The 22,304-nt window shown below is 37.2% G+C and overlaps 1 protein-coding gene across 1 annotated transcript in view; it reads right to left on the minus strand.

Annotated features, from left to right (window-relative positions):
• Positions 1-22,304, minus strand: part of b4galt2 (UDP-Gal:betaGlcNAc beta 1,4- galactosyltransferase, polypeptide 2) — a 109,309-nt gene that overhangs the window by 70,862 nt on the left and 16,143 nt on the right. The window contains exon 2 of the mRNA XM_082172704.1: positions 19,551-19,980. Within this exon, the coding sequence (XP_082028830.1) occupies positions 19,551-19,884 (334 nt within the window). The 5' untranslated portion in view covers positions 19,885-19,980. The remainder of the gene's footprint in view (positions 1-19,550; positions 19,981-22,304) is intronic.

Raw genomic sequence — 22,304 nt, forward strand, 5'->3', positions numbered from 1 at the left:
AAATGCAGTGTTTCCTTCAGGATTTTGTTTTTGCAGAGAGGGCACCAATTCACTGAGAATATTGCATCTTTAGATCTGTAAGATTCACAATGTTCTATTCTTTTGTTCAAGAATTAATTAAATTAATCAAAAGTGACAATAAACAATTATGTTACAAAATATTTCAAACAAATGTATCAGTGTTATAGTAGAACCTTAATGACAATTCTAAATAAGTTATTGGTACCGATTCAAATTTATTGACAGCTTATACTACGGGGCTGTTGAATGCTTGAATCTGATCTCTAGGTGTGCAATTATTTTCAGGGAAACGAACGGCTAAAGAAGTTCCAAGCAGGTCTTGACCACATTACAGTCACATATCACTTCGCCAAATGATTTTGGTTATTTCAAAGGTCCTTATAGCCTACAACAGCAAAAGAACCAAAACCCATAACGACACTGACTAAGCAAATAAATATGGTAAACAATAGGATAAAAACGACTAATTATTTCCATGTTTTTTGTGACAAAATTTCGTTTTACTATGTATGAAAAGCACATACGTACTCTTTTTCTCCCGCTCTCTCTCCCACTCAAATGCACACATATTCAGTACGGACTGACCAACACACACTCGCACAGAAATGTAGTGTCAGCGCCGCTCTGGTGATTTTATCAGTAAAAAAGTTCAACAACTTAAAAGCTACATTTCTTTTCTCACTAGCGAGGTAATAACGGTGATGTTCTTGGAGCAGATAAACTTACAGTAAGAAAGACGCAGCTGCCGAAAACTGTTGAGAGACAGACTCAGGTAATCCACATCTCTCTCTCTCTCTCTAATGACTGCATTAATAACTGCATTAGTCTGCTATCAACGGCCCGTTGTCAATTATTCCTAACCTATTTTATTCCATGAATACCCAGAATTAACTATGGGATGTTGATAATTTAGTAAATGATCCTTGAACCTAGTATCACATTTTTCTATGACCCTCAATTCACCCAAACATAATGGTTATAAGGGTTAAGAGTTGTATATATAATATATCACTTATTAAAACATTTAATGAAGCAGAACAGAATATAACACCTGCTTCACTCTAAAACTAAACATGTCTTGTTTTTAAATGCAGTGATTGTGATAGATTTTGAGATTTCCTTTGCTTTGTAAACAGAACTGATGCTTTACCTATTCTATATTTCACCTGCATATTTCAAAAGTCTAGCCAACAACTATAAAAAAAATGCTTGAAAATGTACCACAAACAGGATACAATTTGTAGAAATAAAACATGTTCATCTCTAGCAACCCCGCAAGAGGTCATGACCCACATGGTTGAAAACCTATAGCAAACAAAAGCACAAGCATAAATACTTGTTTGCAGTTTACAGCCCTCATGCAATACCGGTAATTACATTTAGACTTTAAATATATCTAAATTAGCTGTTAGATAAGTCTACTAATCACTACAAAGTGCTACTGTTTGAGGTCAATGGCTTCAGCTGATTATTTTGAGTTAATAACCTCTTAACAGAGGCAATTATAGCAATTACACTCCATAGCACATTTCCATTGTGCATTTTCATTTTATCTGCTTGACAGTCATTTACAACCAAAAGCCCTTATCAGGATGTTTGCTGAACATAAAATGGCAGTATCAGAGGCCTTCAGTACTTAGTACAGTAAAATGCTGTATTTTGCCTTCTGAGAACAACATATTTCCAGAAAATATGCCATGCCCCTGAGCCAAGTGCTTGGGTATGTAATTAATAATTAGCGAGATTTCAGCTTGGCAAGCCTTTTCTGAACAGCTATAATCCTAGATCCCAGAAGGTACTGTGATCATTTCCTCCAGTTTGTCATTGAACACTGCGCGTCCTTTCTATGGAAAACGGGCCCTGTCTTTGTTCAGGAATTTAGAAATTGATTGCAAGACTTTAGAAACAGACAGTTTAGTTGTGTCTCAAATGAGGCAGAAATTCTCAAAACCCACATCAATAGAAAAATATTGTACATGAATGTGCTGACGGTCAAAGGAGGAATCCATGATGAAGCTGCTATATATTGTGTTGGTCCCTTTTCTTTGAACGAGCTATAAATATGACCCAACAGAAGCCTTGGGCAGTTTTGATGGCCGCAGTGAAATTATACCCCACTAAACTGGCTTTCATGTCCATGCTGAGAACTCACAGGGTTCCAGTGTAATTGGAGTTTGGGCCAAGCGGTTTGAGGGCTTGTTACTGGCTCAGCCTTATCATTCTGTGGCCGCACCAAAGCCTGGGGTTTAACTGGGCCACATGCACCCCTCTCCACTGCCAGCTGGAGAGATATCTGAGCAGAAGGCCTATAGCAGAAAAATATTTTGATTGAAAGCTCTAAATCAGACTTTTGGTACTGACCATCAGTTCTGAATTAAGTCCAAAAGACAAGTTTTATATAAGCTGAAAGAGACAAGAGAGAAAATAAAAATCATTTTCAGCAGATTCAATCAAACTGAATCAGCTAAAAAGTAGCACACAGGCAACACATTCTGTACCAGTAAGGAAAATGTGAACTATTTGTTTTGTATTTTACAACTGAACAAGCTAATATTTGTTGTGTCTCTTCTGTAGCTTATATTAAGGCGAACCTTTGATGAAGTCAGCTCTGCAGTGAAATCTACAGAAATACAGGTTTGGACAGGTAGGCCTACACTCAAAACACATTTTGTTCAAAGTGCTGATGATAAGTGATTTCTGGCAGTAATTTATTTACTGTGTTTATTTCTAACATTTATAAAACGGATAGTTCCGGTACTTGATTCTGATTGGTTGAGCCGCATTCGAAGCCGTTGTAAATTACTCAACAAACATACACCTGGGACCGCATTACATTAGAATTACTGCGCAACTGCCGTTTGTGATTCTTTGTTGCTGCATGTGCTGCTTAGCAACCTCTTTGGAACTACATTCCTTGGCGGAGGAATAAATGTTTATAACGTTATATGTTTTGTTGCTGGTGTTTATTTTATGAATAAAATAAATATTAAAATGAATATTTTAATCCGCTCTGCGTCGTGCCTAACAACGCCCCTTAGCTGTTCTAAATTCACTGTAAATCACAGCTTCGCGGGGCTTATTGCTTTTTATACCATGGTCTGGGTGAATACTCGATTATGATTTGCTGCAGGGTGTCCATTAAAAAGTGATAGAGGACACCTAGTAAAGGAGTTCTGGTGAAACTGACTGTTTACCGTTCGAAATTAATTAATAAATGCGCTGGCTACATCAGCTGTGAGTAACCATAGCAACAGGCAGTAAACTGAAGGGTTCTACAAGCTGAGCGGACTATAAATATCTCGGTTGCTAAATAAACCGCCAGGCATAACCAGGGAAACCAAGTTATTGTTTGTAAAAACTTTAGATTTCGATTGTAAAACTAATTAAAATATAAACTAATGTTTTAAAAATGTGTTATTTGGCAAGTGACCATGGAATAAGCGGGTTAATGCCCTTCGAGGTGTCCATTGTCAGGTATTAACGGACTTCGTCTGCGCGTCGGACGGTTCACGCCTCGCCGTCGTCCATTAATACCTGACAATGGACACCTCGTCGGGCATTAACCCTTACATTATACACTACTATTATAACCATACAGATGCCAAACTTTTGAACAGTGCTGTGTATGGAAGCCGCATTTCCGTATCACAGTGAACAAAAAAGGTAATTTCTTTATATTTTGCAATATGACTTCATATATCAAAAAAATGACTTTGTTTCTCATAATTACAACTTTATATTGCACAGTGTGGGTTGATTTCTTATTTTAAACTTTCTCACAAGTACCTTGTAAGGTGGAAACTGGCTTCAATATATACTGTATATATACAGAACAGAGAATGTAGACCCTTAAAGACAGGGTACATGAGACATTTTTTGTTATGCTGGTTGACAGTCTCTTCACATACGAAAAAAGCCTGAAAGGTTACAATAGCATTCTACTGTGATATCAGTGCTTCTCAAAGGAACGTCCCAGAATACAGAAAACACCAAGAATACTTGTCAATCATTGTTCATACAGTTCTTGCATTGACAGAAATCCCAGGACATTGTGCTATTGAATGTGCCCATCCAATAACGACGAGAGGAAAACAGCAATTCAGAGACAATTTTCCTCCAGTCCTCAGATTTTTCTAAGACTAGACCTAGAAGTAACTGTAACTAGTGCATCAGTGCTGCAACAATTCCCTTTTCTTTATTAGTGTGGGAAAACAAAACCTTTGAGCCAGATCTCCAGAGGCAGCGGCTTCATGATCAATACAGCTACAATGGCTGGAACCGTTACTGCTGGTATATTTACAGTGGTGACCTACTTCCTCAAGGTACAAGCGATTTACTGCTTCAGCCTTTTCACCAGGCAAGCGGACCAAAACACCTTAAAGTGGTTGTGTGGCAAATTCATAGAGAGATATATTGACTTAGAGAAGTTTATATGCCTTGTATAAAAAATATTTATCAGGGTGTATCGGCAATACACACCATTTATGACAAGCCAGTCTAAATAAAGTTAATTCCATGCTGTTATTTACTTGACAAGCTCAATAACATTAGCTTTTATGGCTACTGTGAAACAACACACCATGTGCTCAAAACAACAAAAAAAAAGGCCTCAATTAGGTGACACAGCAAATCTGAACAGCAGCATTTACAACTTGTTAAACATCTACAATTTACTTGCTGAGCCATTAAAACTATTCTGCAGCCAAACTTTTCATCAGTTTCATTGCAGCACCTAAAGTCCTCATGATTTATGAGCAGCCCACTTACTAGTGGATGTCGCTGCGCATTGTCTTTAAATCTAATTAATAGAAGTCGTTCATCTGTGGCTGACATTAACTACCACTGACAATGACTACACAGAACACTTTTCCCTCTGCTTTGGGATTTGGTTGAAGATCAAGACAATAACAGTGACAAAAAAAAAAAAACTTCCAGGGGTAAACAAGGACAAATTGTTCTACTCTAAACTGTTTAAATGTAACAAAATGTCAATTCTGTTTAAAAAAAACCCCTGCTATTTTCTCTGCAGCAATCAATATGCATCAAATAACTGAACAAACTCACATGAAATGTAACAGAGGCTATTCTTTAATACCAATTCAATCAAATTTGTTTTGGAGTTTGGTTTTACATCACCTCTTCTGTCTTCTTTAGAAAAGAATCCCAACACAATCTGTGAAACATGTTACGGTCCAATTGCTAAAGTATTCAAACAACTACTTTCCTTTTGTCATAAACAACTGTCAAACTATCAGCAGTATCGCGTTGATAATGATGTCTTTTCACTAGATTTGAACAAAACTGAGTGCTGTTTTCAGTTTGGGTTCACTCATGAGACATCAAGGAACTTGACTTACTTTTATTCATACACACACTTTCATGTGTCACCACTGCACTGTAAAGACATTCGTAAATCTTCAGAACACAAATGAAGATCTTTTTAATGAAATCTGAGAGCTTTCTGTTCTCTATAAATTTTATATATACAAGGCATATCAACTTCTGCTCCAAATTTCACATGTATGGAATTAAGTAAAATCAAGCTTCATCAAGTGTACATGACAGTGTCATGCAGAAGGGCAAGAATTACGGTCACATAAGATGATTGACAGTTCTAGATCGAATGGGCGCTCACTGAGTCATAAGTCACGCAAAACCCAGAACAGGAGAGACAGAGCTCCCTCTGAATGCTCTTTCAGCTCTTCAGGTTGCATAATTCAGTTGGAAAGAAATTATATTCTGTATGACGAAATATTTTGCAAACAGAATAAATAAATATTATCTCCAAATATGCACACTTTTGGACTAAGAGCCCTAACGGACACTGTCTAGAGCATCTACTGTATGTGAACACAAATAGACTGCAGTAGACATGACTAAAAATGAATGCAAGTTGTTATTCTATTCAAACTATCAAAAATTAGAGATTGATTATTTTACACTCCTGACATAAGTTAAGAAATGATTGTCACTGTAACCTAGTTTTATCATAAACAGTGGTCAAATATCGAAGCTGGAGTCTTAAATCTTTCTAATGATACTCAGTTTTTCCAGATCAAATAAAAGTGTGATGTTTTAAAGTACAGTGAATGTTGAACAACAATAATCTGGGGCCGTCGGCGATCTTTGCATTTAAAGGGGTGTTCATAGCTTGAATTGAGTACTAATACTAATTTAATGTGGAAATTACATTTGTTCTTCTGTAGCATTTACTTCACCATAGAATGATTTTAACCAGTGTAGAACGCCAGAACGCCGTTGTCACTCCATCAGCAGCTGTTGCTTAAAGTCCATGGGTGCGTCTCAATCAGCTCCCTAGTTCAGTAGTTAGGGCACTGATCAGGGAGTATACCATTTTAAGGGCTGTCTCAATTAAAGAATACTTCCAGTTCGCTCCTTAAAAAGTCCCACAATGCACTGTGAAAACCAGGGTGCATCCATGCATCCACAATGTTCCCTTGATGGAAGTTCTGAAACACGAAATTTAAATCATGTGAGCCAGCTTACTACACATAACGAAACGCGAAAATACAATAAAAATACAAGCCATTTTACAATTATATTTCAGCATTAACATACATCGCTAAACAGGTAATTAACATAATCTAGCAAATATTTATCATTTATTTAATTCTGAAATGTTGCACGTATATGTAACAAGCAAAATATTGATCATAATGTACTTTAAATAACATTGCAAGTAATGTCAGAAAAATATCAGCTCTGCTGTTATTCATAAATACCAGTAGTGATGTTGTAAAAAGAGGACGTTGTCACGTCACCGGAAATAGATTCAAATAGATTTACTGTCCCTACCAGTGCCCGAATTCGTGAACACGATATACTGATTCATGAGTTTGGGAGCTATAGGGAGCTAGGGAGCTGATTGAGCTCAAGTGATCCTGAAGAGCTTGATTAGCTGGTTCAGGTGTGTTTGAGTAGAGTTGGAGCTAAACTCTGCAGGACAGCGGGTCCCCAGGAGCAGGGTTCAAGACCTCTGAGCTTCAGGAAAGCATCACAAGACAACAAGTTACTAAATGTGTTCGACAACAGTGCAAGTAAAAAAATTGCAGCCATATGAATTCATGCTGGGAACACAAATGTGACTGAATCACAAAACATATTTCTATTATACATTTTTTTTTTTTTTAAAACAGTAATCCAGCCACCTGCTATGCTTTTCTTTTTTTTTACTTAAAGAATTGTAGTATACATAAACCAAATTCACAAATCTAGTAAATATTTAGTTTTATAAAAAAATTCAGCATTCTTTGTTTTAAAAAGTGATATTTTCTTTTTATGTTTTACAGTGCATGATGTACAAGAACAATGGACAGTATGAAACAGTTTGAATGTAGCAGAGAAAACTTGAAAAGACCTTCTGCCAGAGAGGAATTTGCCAGAGCTTAAGGATTACATTCCTCTTTTTTAAAAATCAATTACTGTGGCATGCAGTTGTTTCTCTCTCTCTCGCTCTCGCGCTCTCTCTCTCTCCCTCATTACATTGTCCTTCATTCTTCAAAAAGTGTAACAGAAACTCTCAATATTGCGGCAGTAACCGGACGACCTTGTGATCGCAGCAGAAACACAAATCTGTAGAAACGTATTTTGTTACAAGTGCCAAAAGTGGTCGAGCAGCATTATTTCCTAATTACAAGAAGCACATAATCCATTTGTCACGAATCAGATGTAACATGTGATGCCACTGGCAGGTTTTCTCTGAGACAGCGTCCACTTCTTACCACTCCGGCCCCCTCAACACAGCACCTTCCTAAAAAATCATCTGACCAGCTTAATGTCACTGTGGGGGAGTGACTCATCATCAGAGACCTTCTCATGGCTCTTCTTACATTTTGGTGCCCATGTTTCAATTGCAGGCAATGTGAGCCATTCTGTTAAAGTCCCCCTGTGGTGAAAATCCAGTTTTGATGGTCTATGTGGTGACAAATCATGTCTATGTGGTGGTTTTAATGTGCTTTTAGACAAACCATGTGCAAATTCATAAGTCAACACCATTGCTGAGTATTTTCTCCTTAAAACTGCAGTGATCTAAAGACAGTCTCAAAAATGCGGTTTGAAATCGCTGATGATTCTTAAGTCACAAACTACCTTGTAACCAATCACGTCAACGCTTTAGCATATAATTGACAGGGAACTAACAGGGGAGTCTCGAGAGAAGCCAGGTTATCCCGGTATATTTTTTTGTTGATATGAAAAATCTGCTGATTTAGCAAAATAGCGGGTGTATGATGTACAGTACATTACAATGTTATGATGACCTATATGCCTTTCTACACTAACGTTCTGAGTTGTTAAAAGCGTTTCTGATGCTTGTTAGAAGGCAGACCGAGATGGCGAACGGGAACATGGTTTGTGTAACATTAGCAACACATTATTAGCTGAGTGAGTGGAGATGGGGCTAATTAGCATATTCATAGATCCGCGTATACTAAATGAAGCAAGGGTGTAGAGTTGCATTGAAGCTTTTAAGGCATGAAGAACTTTTTTTTACATGAAATAACGTTTAAATATGTCATTTTGGTGATCAAAGATGAGTTTTAAGGGATACAATTATTGACTACAGGGGGACTTTAAGCAATTATTATCACTGTAAAGGAAGTAACAAATCAAATGAGGATATACAGTAATAGGTTTTTTTTTTAAACAATGAGAGCAAGCTTTTTTAAAAAATGTTTTATTTACACTTTATATGTCATTACAATTTTTGAAGCATTAAAAAACAAACATCTTTTTAAAATACATTTTATTAATATTTTATTTTGTACAGGATTTATTTTAAAAAATGAAGGCAACAGGCAGACAAAAAATTTCAGGTTAATTTCATGCAAAAAAAAAAACATTTTTATGACAGATGTTTTATTTATGTCCTAATTTCTAACAGAATAGTTTTATATTATTGTGTCTATTTTTTAGATTTGGAACTTGTTATATTAGCAAAATATTTCATAGAAATAATACCTCATATTTCATAGGAAGGTTATTATTTTTTGCAGCTGTAGTTTGCATACAATGGGCCCTGATGTCCCTTAGAAGACATAGCAAAAAATAATAATAATCTGCCTTTAAAACTAAATTGCTGGGTGCCAAAAGTTTTTACCACTGATGTTTGCTTTTGTGCCTGCAGGAAAACGCTGAATAATGTTTTTTTATTTTTTTTTATTTTTTATGTGGATACCGCTAAATCTATGAATTCTGTCAAATTTAGACCTGATGTGTAAAAAAAAAAAAAAAAAAAAAAAAAAACAGTATAAGGTACTTCTGCCAAGAGCATGATGCCAGTGAGATTCATCATCATATTCTCAGAGCTTCAAACATTTTGAAATGAGAACGGGAGTCTCTCCAACTGGCATGAGCATGACATTAGCGACAGGCTGCTGCGAGACCTCGTATTGATCTCACCTGTGTCTACTGGTTAAACCAGACGGGATGAGAGGTCACTTATCCTGTTAGTGCAATAATAGCCATCAGTTTAAGCTTATTGTATTAACAGGCCTTGGCCTAATCCAATATGTGCACATCAAATCCTTTGATCTCTTTTAGGACATACCCCTGATCTCCCAGAGCTGGCTTTCCTTACATAATCCAGGGAAACACAATGCATGAATAAACATTCCTAATAAATAAGCAAATGCCTCTGAATAAATCAACAGAAACTGACACTGACTGAATTTTTTGTCTAATTAAACCAGCTGGAAATAAAAAAATAAAAAAACAATGACATTCTGTTCTCCATTTCTGGTGTTTCGTATTATAAACAGTGTTATAAAGAGTGGTTTATGTGAAATGAAATGGCTGCGCCCACATCTGCATTTTAAATTTAGCCACGTATCCATCCTATAAAAAAGATATCTGCTCCAGACATTCACACTCACTGCTCAAAGACTTCCATCACAGCGATCACCGAAAAAAACAACAACAATTTTGTAATCCTCTTCCAGATGACAATATTAGTCCCCTGTTTTGTCATTTATCATTTGGAAAAGCTCGCTGCTCATCTAGTTAAGGCACCAACGTCTTAATGGCTTCCCGGGTGTTATGGCGGGATGAATGCAATTTTCTCTGCCTGCCATAGTGCTTGCCTCCTTAGCTCCTTGCGTTCACATTTGGCATTCATTGATTCTGTGTCTACAATCTTCTCTCAGACACTGAACCGATGTGACAATCTTAATACTGCCGCCCCATTAACTATCATATTTCGAGGATCCGCTGAGCGTCCAAACAGGGCAGCAGTTAATCAAAACAAAACTGTCTGAAACACACGCCACAGCACAGGCAAGGTTATTAATGTAAACCAAAAATTGTAGGCTACAATTGTAAAAAAGATTTAATAAAATAAAATATAAATACAAATATTAAATATAATATAATAACTAAGTGAAATAAGTTGAAGTACTAAAATGACTAAAGTTGAAATAAAAATAAATTAAATCTAAATAGAAATATTAAAAGCAAACTAAAATAATAACAAAAGCACACAACAAAATTACTTTACTAACTTAAAATAAAATTAAAATAAAAACTGAAAATATAAATATAAAAACTATTTAAAATATGAATACTATAATAGTATATAAATAATACTAAAATAACACTGAGCACAGATAACAGCCTCATTTAAATGTATTTTTCCCTTGCACTTCGCGATCTTAGTGATCAACGGTCGTTAAGCTTTTGCATACAGTATCATAAAAAAAAATCTTATCTCTTGCTCTACACTGTAAAAAAAAAAGGTTTACTGTAAAACATTGTAAAAACACTACGGATTAACAGTAAGTTCCCATACTATATCCAGGGGAAAACTGTAAAAGATATAACCGTACAGTTCATGTAATTTTTCCAGTAAAATATTGTTAGATGTACAGTTTTTAGAAGTAAAAAAGGCAAATCAAATGATAAAAAAAATGTCTTAATAGTATTTGTCATCAGTTATGCACATTTGGGTTTATGTGACATCTTCTGTTGTTTAATCAGTTAATTTTTATTGCATTATTTTAGTGTTGTGTGATGGTGTTTTGTGTTTGTGTGAATGACCTTTTGTATACTAGTATAATTCAGCTTGGCTTGTGGAAAGGATAAACTTCTTCATGATTCTTCATGTGGCTTCCTCTTTTACCACCTGCATTATTATGGTGGTTTTCAGTAAAGGTAAAATGTTAAAGGTACAAAATAGCTTTCAGTAGCAGTGTGCGTTATAGGATTTACCGGTTTAAACTGCAATTTTCTTGTTAGTAAATTACAGTTTACAGGTTGTTCTGTAAATATGTTTACATTTGTACTGTATTTTTTACAGAATCATTCTGTTACTCTAAAACATAAACACTTTTTTGTTTTTTACTTGCTGAATTATCAATGCTTTTCCATTTCAATTTCCTCGACTTCAAATGCACAAATAAAACATGGTTGCTTAAATATCTGAGAAACTGTAATCTCGCTGAAAGCAATTAGTTTCTGATGAGGAAAACAAGATGTCATCACATGAGCAAAGCCAAACATCCTATTCTGTGATGAATGTGCAGTCAACAGTGATGAGAGATGAAATTAGTGGACAAAATACCACTGAATATTTCACTCTTGCATAAATTCCACCTTGCACAATTTTACCTGTTTTAATACATAAAGGCCGCTGCACAACTGGGCATTGAACTCAGCGGATGAAAATGTTCCATTATAAAGTAATATGTGCTAAGGTATTCTTCTTGTAAAACAAGAAACATTCAGTTTCCTTACACTTGAACTAAATATTCAGCGAGCGTGTTGGAGGAAGCAAGCAGGCGCTCCAGGGAAGGTGAGGGGCAGAGCATGGACCCGTCTGGGTGATGCCAAAGAGCTATTTATACCTTCAGCTCAAGCAGAGAACCCTAAAGACCCTGGGGTGCCCATACAAAGACACAGAAATATTAGAAAAACACTAAAAAGCGGATTAGCTATTACTAGGCCACAGGAAATTCCATGTACCAAGTACTGTAAAAACCGAAGGAGGATCATGAATAAATCATGAGAGAGATCCCAAGAAGCATCTTAAAACAAGGCTGAAATGGATGAACAAAAGTGCATCTTTGCTAAGGCTTTAATGGAGAGAGGATTGAAACTTGAACTGAGATTATTACAATTTTGCTTCTCAGTCATAGTTATATATTCAGTTTTCTGTACGGTTATATAACTGTTGCAAAGTTAGAGAGGAAAATGCTGGTGTTTAACTACTTGGCTAGACTTTTTCGAGACTTTTCTTCATTAAGAAGATCTAAATATGAAGTTTTAATTAAAAAGAGAGAGATGAAATGCCAGGAGCTGCCTGTGCCTGGAGCCTGGAGGACTAACCAGAAGGGACTGAACCAAGAGTCTTTAAAGAAGGTTTAACAGTGTTAAGAATTGGGGGGGCTTGAGACTGCCAATAAAAGTTCCAAGACCACCATTAAAAGAAGAAGAAGAAAAAAAACGAGGGTCCCACTCTGAATTTGAAAATGAAATAAATAAATTAAAAAATTGATTCGAAACTGATTTTACAGTTTAATAGTTAATAGAAAAATCGCTAACTAAAACGGAAACAAATGAGATCATAACGTCCTTGTTAATACATTCATGTTTATAATGAAGAATAAGAACATGCTGCATAAGTTACAGTATGCATAAGAAAGAGTTTTTGAAGGTCTCGAGGAGAGACTGTGGAACATCAATTCAAATACTGTTTAAAGGTATCTGCAAAGGGACCATTTATGGATTTATGTCAACATACACATCTTACACACATGACTGATTGTTGACTGAAATTGCCCTTACTGTCAAATTTATGTGCAGAAGCAGTGCAGCTTGAAACACCAAGAGAAAATACTGCTTGCCCTAGTGAAAGAAAATGGGCTGATTGGCAAAAAAAAGGAAAAAGAAAACACGTCTCCTTAATACTATTCCCGAACTGCACAAAATAGTATACTTTACTCTGTCTTGGTGCCAAACTCAGTTTGCTTTCTAAGCTCTTTTACAACATACAGATCTCTGGTCTTACAGTATTATTAACACATTGTGGCAGCCTGACAACCCAACTAGCAAGCAAGAGAAACCATGCTTAAGGCATATGCACAATATACTGTATCCATATTATACTGTCCATGAATACTGGCAATTATCACATCTACACTACACAATTCTCAGCCTTCAATTTTAGTAAGTTTTAGTACTTTTTCAGGAGCAATATACAATTCATCAAAAGTGATGGTTTAAGCGCAACCAAAACCCTCTTAAATGTCAATTAAAAAGCACCATCTTAAAGGAATAGTTCATCCAAAAATGAAAAGTCAAAATGAAAAGAAGTTGGAGTATAGAACAGCACGAGAGTAAATACTGACCGAATTATCATTTTGGAGTGAACTATCCCTTTAATATTTGCCTTTTGTGATCTCTCCCATTTCTTTGTATCTCACAAAATCTTTTTGCTGAAGTGCTGGCAGTGCCCCTTCCTAAAGTGCTATCTCTGGGATGAGTTTTCCCCTCTTGCTTGATGGAAACTCAAGGGAGAGAAGGATGTCAGTGGGCCCGAGAGAATGTCTTTCCCACCTCATGGAGTCGGTTGTCAGTTTCCTGTGAGTCAGAGACATTTGGGCCAGCTGGTCAGCAGGCCGAGTTTTATTCGAGAACGGTCACAGACAGAACGCCGCAGGCTAAAGCATCTCAACACATCAGCTCTATGAGACGCTTAAATGAGTTACCACTGAAGCTGAACTATTCATGAGTTACTACTGAAGCTGAACTATTCACTTTGGCAGGTGCGCTTGTCGTATTTAAGACAGGATTTTGATGAAGGAATCAACGGTCAGAGGGCACTAGTCAAAATGCTTCTATTTTGGATTTGTCTAATTTAATGAAAACATTTTTTTTGATAATGTCATCCAGTATTCCTGAGAATTATCCAAACAGCATCTTGTGCTTAATTGTTACAAATTTGCTCACATTTAATTTAGTGATGCCACAATATTACAATTCTGGCTGATAATATACAATATATATATATTTCAGTGTAAAATATATATATTTATACTACAGGGCTGTTGAATGCTTGATTCTGATTGGTTGACAAAAGTTCTAAGGCGTGCAATTATTTTCAGGGAAACGCACGGCTAAAGTAGTTCCAGGCTCTCTTTCTCCCGCTCTCTCTCAACTCAAGCGCACTCACATACAGTACGGACAAACACTCCGGGCACAGAAACGTGTTGTCAGCGCTGCTCTGGCGATTTTATCAGTAAAATTGTTTAAAGGGGTGGTTGATTATGATTTCACTTTTCTAACTTTAGTTAGTGTGTAATGTTGCTGTTTGAGCATAAACAACATCTGCAAAGTTACAACGCTCAAAGTTCAAAGCAAAGGGAGATATTTGCTTTTAAAGAAAAGGACTGCAACAAACGGCTGGTAGGGACTACAAGACATTCCCCCCGGGTTAGTGACATCACCAACCCTAAAATGTACATAAACCCCGCCCCTGGGGTTGTCCTCTTGTTTGAGGACAAGAAATGAAAACCAATGCAATAGTAATCGGAGCTGCTAACACACACAAGCTCTTGAAACCCCGCCCTCTGCAGCAGCTCATTTGCATTTAAAGGACCAGGCACAAAACGGTGCGTTTTTGCAAACCCTCAAAAAGTGACAACTTTAACATGCTATATAAAAATATCTGTGGGGTATTTTGTGCTAAAACTTCACACACACACTCTGGGGACATCAGAGATATATTTTACATCTTGTGAAAAGGGCATTTTACCACCCCTTTAACAATTCAAAAGCTACATGACATTTCTCACTAGTGAGGTAATAATGGCCCTGTTCTTGGAGCAGATAAACTTACAGTTTCGCTATTAGTAGAGACGCTGCTGCCGAACACTGTTGAGAGAAAGACTCAGGTAATTCACATACAGTCTCTCTATCTCTCTCATAACTACATTAATAACTGCATTAGTCTGCTATCAATGGCTCAAGTCTCAGTTACTAGCTCTAAAATAACGTTTTGGAATTAGCAACGGAGGCTTGGGATTAGATGCGTAAGAAATTAGTCCAAAATAAGAGCGTTTTAAGGGAAAAAAACCTGACAAATGTCTTGAAATACATAATCTGAACAATGTTTTGAGGTGTGGTAACTGTAGTATAAGCAGAATAATTGACTCCAGGTCATTGAATCATTGAAAAATAATTAAATTAACTGAAAAATAAACGTTGCGGCCGCATTACCACCTCGGGTGTGCATTATTTTTCTAATAATTCATCGGCCCGTTGTCAATTATTCCTTAAGTATACAGTGCTGGGTAGATTACTTATAAATTGTGGTCCATTACTGAATACAAATTACATGACAAAAACTGTAGTAGTATCTATTACATTACACATTTTAGGTAATATAATCAGATTACTTTTTGATTACTTTTGACCTTACTTTTAGCCTTAACTTGTTTATCACATAGATTTGATTTCTTGTACTACATTGTGAAATAAAAATACAAAGAAAAAATTCTAAATTCCAGAATTTCTGTGTTCACATTTGAACCCCACTGTATGTAAGTGATCAGTCATCAATATTGTAAAAAATCTTAAGCTCTGGCATAAAAACATTCTGTTTGTGACACCAGGTTGATGGCTATTTCTAATGCATTAATTGCTTGTGAGTGATTATAACACGGAAGGCCTCCTGCCGCTTGTGTGGTGGCTGACAGTGTGACACAGCTTCCCTCCAGGAAGACGGCACCAGTGAGTCATCATCATCCACAAGCCACACCTGCCAGATGGGAAGCAATCTACCACAGACACTGGGTTTTCCCCACAGGCCTCTGCTGCAATAAGATACATGTTCTACACGCACCTGGGACCGGCATGGAAATCTTGCTGGAAACGTCTGCTTCTTACACGCCTCAATTACATCAGAGTCTCTCTAAACCAACATCAACAGGTCAGTTCTTTTAAACCGAATGATGGAAAGGGTACGCCAAATGCAATCAATGTTCATTCGCGAAATCTCTTTGGGCTAATAACGGCTCAATGGCATCTCAATCAAGGCGATTTTTCCAAATGTTTACAGTTTTCTAATCGCCAAAGTGCAAGTGTTTACTGCAGACACACTTGTTTTGGCTTGACAGCAAACATCAAATACGCATTACAGTGGCATTTTGAAGACTAAGCAGCGCTGCCAATGACAAACTGAAAAGTGGCTTTGAACTCGAGAGGCTGGGATGGTCTCATCAACGGCCTGTTCCACACTTTAACAGCTGGAAACACTGGATTTCTTTGAAAACAGTGGTTGACACAGGGTTCTTTGTACTTCCTGCAGCTAGAAGACAGGAAGGGGGACACAAAAAAGCTGGGAAAGTGGGAATACAGTAGAGCATTTTCATTCGAACACTTCCTGTCAAAGTTCCAGCGAATGAAAGATTCTACTCTGCCTTACAGATGAGGCAAAATCTGATTTCATGAAGAGCCCCTAAAGACATCTATCAAATTCTCTCAGCATTTTGGGCCATGAGTTTGAAAGTAACAAGTTTTGAGATGGCCATCTTGGGTTTCTGCCATTACTCAAGAGGGTAGAAATAGCAAAGTATGAAAACGGAGGAAGAGAGAGACCCCTGAGCAGTCTAGACAGCAAACGATTCATATGACACAGCTCAACTCCCTCCAGAGCTCTGCTTTAAACTCATTAGAAGGATATGGGTGGCAAAGGCCCGCTGCTTGCAGGCATATCAAATAGCTGCTGCACATTCATTATGAAGGTTTGCCCTATTATGAGCTAGAAAATGCAGTGCAATGACATCGTAATTAATTAGATTTTTTTTTTTTTATGCAGATGGATTATACTACTCTGGAAGAGGTATTTTGCCTTATAATGTACAGAGATTTGACTTCCTGTTGCACAATAATCACTTCACCTAGGAATACATCCCATAAAACAGTTCTGTCCTTTTTTTACCATATATTTTATTCTACGGTGAACAGGAACAGACTGACATAGTAGTATAAGATAGTAAATTGGTACAGTCCTGTTAGTCTACAGCTCATTTTCTCTGAACACGTCACGCACTGCGTAAGACACCGGTAATAAAGCGGTTCGGCGGATGAAATATAAGTGCGCTGAAGTGCATGCTGATGTTAAATCCATTTTAACTCTCCAGTCAGCTCGGAAAACAGAGCGAGATGACGGCTTTTACAGTAATTGGAGTCTGCAGAGAATCCATTATGGCTCTGAGATGGGGAACAGTGACTGGGGTCCTGCCCACATGTCCCTTATATCACACCAGTCATCGTCTGCTTTCAACTATTCAGGCCACTAATTGAGAGTTCTGAGGCTTGACCGCCTTCCATGCATTACTATCTCTCGTATTATTCATATTCATATTTTCTCTCGCACAACTGATTATTTGATCACTGTAGATATATGTAAGGGATTTTGTTCTTACTTTTACAAAAAAGCAACATAGAGGCCTGATCTAGTTCCTTGCCAAGAGCGTCTTGTCACAGAAGACAAGTTCCGTTTCTCAATATGCGTTCCTGTCTGTACTTGTGTTCTTGTGGACTTGTGAAACGTCATTAGTCGCTGCCCAAGTACTGTCCCAATACACAAGTTTGCATTTTGGCAAGAACGGTTAAAAATCCCGGAAGTGTTCTTGACACGCCCATTTTACCGAGGATGCATCGGTTGGTAACTTGTGTGAACTTGACGGCAGAAATATCCCAGCATTCATTTCGGCATTCGAGGAAGCAGGTCAATACAGTAAGTCGTTTTTTCTACAATTTCGTACGCTATTTCATCACTAAATTCACTTCTGAGAACATTTGATGCGAGAAATCAACTGTGTAGATTTCAAATATTGGCATTTTTACGAAAATGTATGGCGAATCGAAAATGTGCTCAAACGTTTTCGGAAGTGAGAATCTCCATAAGCGTTGCTTTATTGTTATGAATATACATTACATTGTAGTGTACAGTTGTAGAGTAATCCCTTTGGCTGAGGGTAGGCTTGGGCGATAAAGCCTGGCTGTTATCGTCAATAATTCTCGTTATGTTTGGGTACTGCAGTGCAGACGGCGTCTGTGTGTGGGTATTATTGCGCAATACCAGCAAGAACACATCGTCTCAAACTGTCAGCAGTGTTCTGTGTGCTCGTCACCATGTGAGTTCATTCTTTCAAGAACAACTAGCAAGAGCGTTCTCCCCAAGAACACAAGTCCGTTCTTTGCATTCTTGGTTTTGAGAAACACCCAAGGTGTCGCCAACCCACCTTAGCATCCACCTCAGTGTGTAGTTGCAGTTTTCCACCAAAATAAAAGCTTGAGTTTAACTATTGAAAGAGAAGTTAGGAAATTAGGAATTTCTGAAGTATTTTTATTTTTATTTTACAGTGTACAGTGTAGTACAATGATAATATATTTCTGTCTTTGACTTAATAATAATAATCTTAATTATAATAATAATTATTATAAATATGAATTATTGTAATTATTATTATTATTTCTATTTTCTTATTATTATTATTAATTAATAATCAGAAAGCAGAGTTTCGGTTGATAAAATAAAACTTTGACTATGGTCAAAAGTAAATGAACTTACTGTTCCAATTTTATGCCCTCAATGTTGTGGCAAGTTTTCCCTTTGGTATTGAAAATGGTATTGAATATCAATATTTTTCAAAGCATTTTAAGTCAGAAATAATTTTGTAACACGACTGTATGTGTGTGTATATATACAGTACATATATATATATATATATATATATATATAAACACAGAGAGAGTGAGAGAGAGAGATTATTATTTTATTCAATTATATTATTATTATTATTACAATTCTACAACTTTTTATTATTATATTTTGTCATGATTTCTTCACTTTCACACAGCAAAGGTAGGTGGTCCAATTAAACCCTCATGCCTTTTTTTGGGGGAGAAAAAGACAAGGCAAATTTTCAGTTGTAGTGTGTAGTTGATCATAAGTTTAATAATAGCGCACTATGCCATAGCACTATGCTATGTCACAATTTTGATTTAGTGTACAGCCCTAGCACTCATACTTTTCTATATGTGACCCTGGACCACAAAACCAGTCTTATGGGTAATTTTTTTTAAATTGAGATTTATACATCATCTGAAAGCTGAATACATAATCTTTCCATTGATGTATGGTTTGTTATGATAGGACAATATTTGGCCGGGATACAACTATTTGAAAATCTGGAATCTGAGGGTACAGAAAAATCGAAATATTGAGAAAATCGCATTTAAAGTTGTCCATTTCTATTGGCGATAGTGCTGCATCCATTCACAAAAATAAATGTTTTATATATTTAAGGTGGGAAATTTACAAAATATCTTCATGGAACATGATCTTTACTTAATATCCTAATGATTTTTGCCATAAAAGAAAACTCTATAATTTTGACCCATACAATGTTTTGTTGGCTTTTGCCACAAATATACCCGTGCAACATAAGACTGGTTTTGTGATCCAGGGTCACATATGTGCTATGTAAGTACCTTTAAGAACTTACCCAGACCAGGAGGTACCTCTGGACATGGTGGCAATGGCTTAGGGGTTGGTGGAGTGTGGTTTGCCTCTGGCTTGGTGCTGGGCAGAAGATGGTCAGCTGTGGCCAGGTAACTTGCAAATGTAGTATTGGGCCTTCCACTGGAGAAGTTGTAGTAGTGGTGGGGTCCTCGTGAGCTGTTCACTCCACGGCCATTGTTGAAGCGGCTGAAGATGTCGAAACGCTGGCTGTAGACGTCGAAGTAGAGGATCATCATGATGAGGAAGTGCACCAGGCAGAGCAACAGCACAGCCTTGCAGATCCGCTCCAGGGTCCGGCCCAACATCAGCCGGCTCATGGTCAAAGCCACACGGCACGCTCCGCTACACGCATCCGGTCAACGTCACCTCTCCGCGCCGCTGAACCCTCCTGGACTTCAATTTACAAAAATCGCCTACAAAACAAAAGAGAGGGGAGTTACATCACACTCCTGTACATTTACGATTTAACTGTTGGGTGAGAACAAACTTTGATCCCAATCACCCTAAATCCAAATGCAGAAATAGCTTCAAACTGAAGCATCATCTAGCTGAACTCTATTGTTATATTGAGATAATCTCTATTGCAGCAGACAATTACTGTTTAAACAAACTAATTATGTTAATACTATGCCAGAGTAGCTCCCTATAGATGTGCCAATGCTGCAATAGTAGATGTGCTAATAATTGTTGTTTTGGAAATTTTAACCACTCTATGTTGCCATATGCCATCTGCTTGGTGACAGATGAATTTATCAAAAAGTTTGACAAAAGGAAGAGTTTCTCCTCCCTTTTAAAATCAATTGATTTTGCTATCTTAACTATGCATGACTATATAGTTAGTTGCATTTTATTAAATGTTTTTTTTTCGTTTTTGTCCACAGGTGGGAACAGACCCACAAAAAATGGTGAGAACCTGATTTTAATAATCATTAATTAAATGGAATGGATGGAAATGCCAAGATGTGCAAAATTCTAAAAATTGCTCATAAAAAACTTGTGCACTTAATTGAGGCTGGTACATTTTCCATCCAATAAGGAGACATGCACATAAACGACAATGGAAACACATTTACTGAATAAATCCCTCAATGTGCAACAACAAACTCACGTGGCTTTGCCTCAACAGATGATGTGACAGGATAACTCGACTAACCAGTCAACCAATCACATCACACAGCATCTCAAATGTTGGTTTGGTCATTCTGAAACGCCTGAGCCAGAGTCTGTCATTTATCGTGTTTCGTCTACGCGCTCTGAGGTGCAAGTCATTTATGATGTAGGGAAAAAAGCCCAATTGCAGCAACTTCCATTTTTGTAGCAAATATTTTGTGCCAGTTTCCCAGGAAGTGACGATTTTGTTCTCTTGAAATAATGGGATGGAAACACTGCTTTATTCGCAAAATATTTTATGCGATATTCCTATTTTTCACATAAGCTAAATTCTAAACTTTGGATGGTAAACAGAATACTATACCCTGCCACTGAATTATCTTAAACATAAAATCCGTTACTCACAGCATTAATTTTCAGTATAATATTGATAAATAAAGTCCAAAGTCACTTTCAAACCCCATTAACCATGTGAAGCTAAAACAAATGTAAGAAAAATCTATTCAAGACGATGTAATTTGCACAGCAACAGTGAAACTGCAGCTTTCTTCGGGTTTAATTAGGATAAACTAGAAATCACTTATTGGCTATCCAAATCTTGCTGTGAGCAATTACAATGTTGACGGGTTTTTTCCAATCAACACTAAGAGTAAGAAGCCAAAGGCAAGAAAGTTTACGCAGCAACAGACTACAGCCTGAAGTCGAGACCTGCGGCTAATTTCTCCCTCTCACTCTCTCCTGGCGTGATCGTTGGATGAAACCGGATGGGAAAGCCTCTTGATTTCACACATGGCCAGCTGTTGAAAGCTCCCCCGCGGCAGTTCGGATGGGGGGGCTCACATCAGCAGCTTGCAAGTGCTAACTTACAGGCTGGCCATGTAGGGGAGGAAGTAAAGGATATACTGATCTCTCAACACATGCCACGACTGGCCCCGTAACTACACCTTACCTGCACCACCACCCCGTGTAGCATTTGTAACTCCTCTGCAATAACCATCATAAGCACTAGGGAAAAAAAACAGTTTGACACAATTCACACGGCTCTGGTTTGAGCTCCTTTAGGGAATCGCTCAACACTCACCAACCCCCCTAATGAATCACACCGGCGCCAGTCACAGACACAGGAACAAGCCAAAAATACAGAGTTACAGAGAGGAGAGGATGGTGATGCTGTCCTGACAAAGCTTTAATTCCCGCTCTAACTGAATTTTATAAGAAATATATATATACTGTGTATATATATATACTGTATATAATTTTAAATGTAATTAAATATATAAAATGTATCAGTCAGAGCAGGAATCAAGTATATGTTTGCGTGTCACATACGCCCGTGGAGCGAAAAATGTCCATCCATCTTGATGGATGACGCAGAGGGACGTAAACAGGTGAAATCTGACCAATAAAAGGATGTTTTACTCACAACTCTTTTTAGTGACCAAAGTGTGACTTGAGTGCAAGTCGCAGACATGCATGACCATTTATGGGAGTGTAGTATAAATACATTCCTGGACATACATTACTGTTCAAAGATTTGGGGTCAGTAAGATATTTTTGACAGCATCTTTTAACAAAAATACAGTAAGAACACTAATATTGTGAAATATAATTGCAATTAAATATTAAA

The sequence above is a fragment of the Leuciscus leuciscus genome (assembly GCF_965113295.1).
Source record: "Leuciscus leuciscus genome assembly, chromosome: 6".
In the NCBI taxonomy this organism is placed as follows: domain Eukaryota; kingdom Metazoa; phylum Chordata; class Actinopteri; order Cypriniformes; family Leuciscidae; genus Leuciscus; species Leuciscus leuciscus.